Source organism: Myzus persicae, unplaced genomic scaffold, assembly GCF_001856785.1.
Source record: "Myzus persicae strain clone G006 unplaced genomic scaffold, MPER_G0061.0, whole genome shotgun sequence".
Classification (NCBI taxonomy): Eukaryota; Metazoa; Arthropoda; class Insecta; order Hemiptera; family Aphididae; genus Myzus; species Myzus persicae.
The window spans coordinates 1-2,145 of record NW_019102738.1 but is presented as its reverse complement, the minus strand read 5'-3'; the positions used below and the strand labels follow the sequence as shown (position 1 = coordinate 2,145).

The following is a 2,145-nucleotide window of genomic DNA, read 5'->3' as shown; positions in this document are numbered from 1 at the left end:
CCCAGCTAGTCCTCCATAATATATCTTATAGACCTAGGTGTTAGTGGCGTAAAAAAAGAGTTGGTGCCCGGACTCGTATATTATTATTATATATTCCGGCCCGTTCGTTTTGGTGACCTCGACGTGATCTAGTGTATATGTGTTTGGGTAATATTCTTTTTCATATGTTGTAGTACGAGTTAGTCGTTATACCTTATTATAACATCATCTAGAAACTATAGCGATTTAAAAACAAAAAAAAATCTGTCATTAGAAATAGTAGCATTGCATGTTATTTGAGATTTAATTCCCAATTTATCATTAATTTTATTCTATATTGAGGACAATTGGGAACGATAAATTTGCATCAGTATTAGCATTGAGTATTTTTATTTCGTTTTTCTTGGAACTTGTTTTTTTATCGTTGCGTGGTAAATAAGAAGATGGTGTTAGACGAGTCTGCGCAAAAGGTGCTATCAGAGCTTCGAAGGTCGCGAGGTGTAGTGAAGGCGTCGCTCACGCGCGTGCGGAAATTCGTGGATAATTTTAATCCATTAGAGCAAGCTCTGTCACTGTTAGAGTTTCGTCAGGAGGAGCTTCCTCGTATTTGTAAAAAATTCGAAGATATCCAGGCTCAATTAGAGCTTATCACAGAGGATGCAGAGAAGGAGGAAGAAGAGCGTGATTGTTTTGAGAGTGAATACTTTGACCTTCGCTCGAGGATCCAGGAAATTATCAATGCAGCAAGACCACAGAGCTCGACGGCGCTAAATGCTTCTTTCAGAACTATTGGAGGTAATAGACCAAATTTGGCGCCCATAGCATTGCCGATTTTTAATGGTGATATAAAAGATTGGGAGTCATTTTATGATATATATCGTGTTATGGTGCACGATGAGGATATATACTCACCAGCGCAGAAATTTATGTATTTGCGTTCGTGTTTGAAGGGACCAGCATCTGAATTGGTGCAATCAATTCCTATAAGCGATAACAATTATAAGGTCGTCATAGAACGATTAAAACAAAGGTATGATAACCGGAGTTTGGTTATACAGGCACACATAAGGGAATTATTAAACAGTCCAACGATAGAAGTGCCATCAGCCAAAGCCCTTCAAGCACTTCATGCTCATGTGTGTACCCACGTTGCTGCACTCAAGGCGTTGCATCAACCCGTTGAACAATGGGATGCATGGTTGGTGACCATCATTACCTCATGTATGGATGGTGCGACTGCACATGATTGGGAATTACGACGAATCAATAATGACTTACCAAAATTCGAAGACCTCGAAAGGTTTCTTTCAAGTCGTGGGAATGCGTTTGAAAATTCAGAGGCGTGTATGAGGAAATCAATAATTTTCCCTAGCAGTAATGTTGCTTCAAAAAAATCTTTTAGCACAAAAAAAAGTTTGGCAGTAACAGAAGGTAGTGTTAGATGTCCGCAATGCTCAGGTAGCCATCAATTGTTTAGGTGTGACAAGTTCAAGGCTGCAACAGTGAGCAACAGATTAACATTGGTTAGAGAAGCGCGCCTGTGTTTTAACTGCTTAGCACCCATGCATAATGCGGAAGCTTGTAAATCAACATACAAGTGCTATGTATGTAACCAGAAGCATCATACGTTATTACATTTTGAAAGAAATGCTTATAATAAAAATGCTAGTCTGCTAAGTGGCACGGTGGATCGTGAGGAATTATTACCAGCAGAGGATACTTCAGCGGCTTCAGGTGCTGCATTATTGGCTAGCTCTATTTGTCATCACGTATTTCTTGCTACAGCACTTGTTCAAGTCACTGATCGTTATGGAGGCAAGCGAGAATGTCGAGCAGTATTGGACAACGGTTCACAGGTAAATTTTATTTCAAGAAAATTCTTCAAAAAATTGCAACTCTCTAGTAGAAAGGCAGAAATGCCTGTTCATGGTATTGGAGGTGGTCGAATTCAATCGTCATCTGTGTTGGACATCCATGTGTCATCAAGTGTCAAGAATTTTAGCTTGAGTATTCCTTGCTATGTATTTCCCGCCATAGTGAATGATTTAGCGGCGTGCCCCGTAGCGACAGATAGAATGGAGCTTTCTAAAGAATTGCTCGATGATCTAGCTGATCCAGGTTTTGCTAAAGCCGGCACAATTGACCTTTTAATAGGGGCTGGATCGT

At 40.0% G+C, this 2,145-nt stretch overlaps 1 protein-coding gene across 1 annotated transcript; it reads left to right on the top strand.

Annotated features, from left to right (window-relative positions):
- Positions 1–422: 422 nt before the first annotated feature.
- LOC111033070 lies at positions 423–2,112 on the top strand (the record flags this gene model as incomplete). Its single annotated transcript, XM_022313655.1, has 1 exon — positions 423–2,112. A coding segment is annotated over exon 1 (1,690 nt), but the record flags the coding sequence as incomplete, so codon positions are not given.
- Positions 2,113–2,145: the final 33 nt, after the last annotated feature.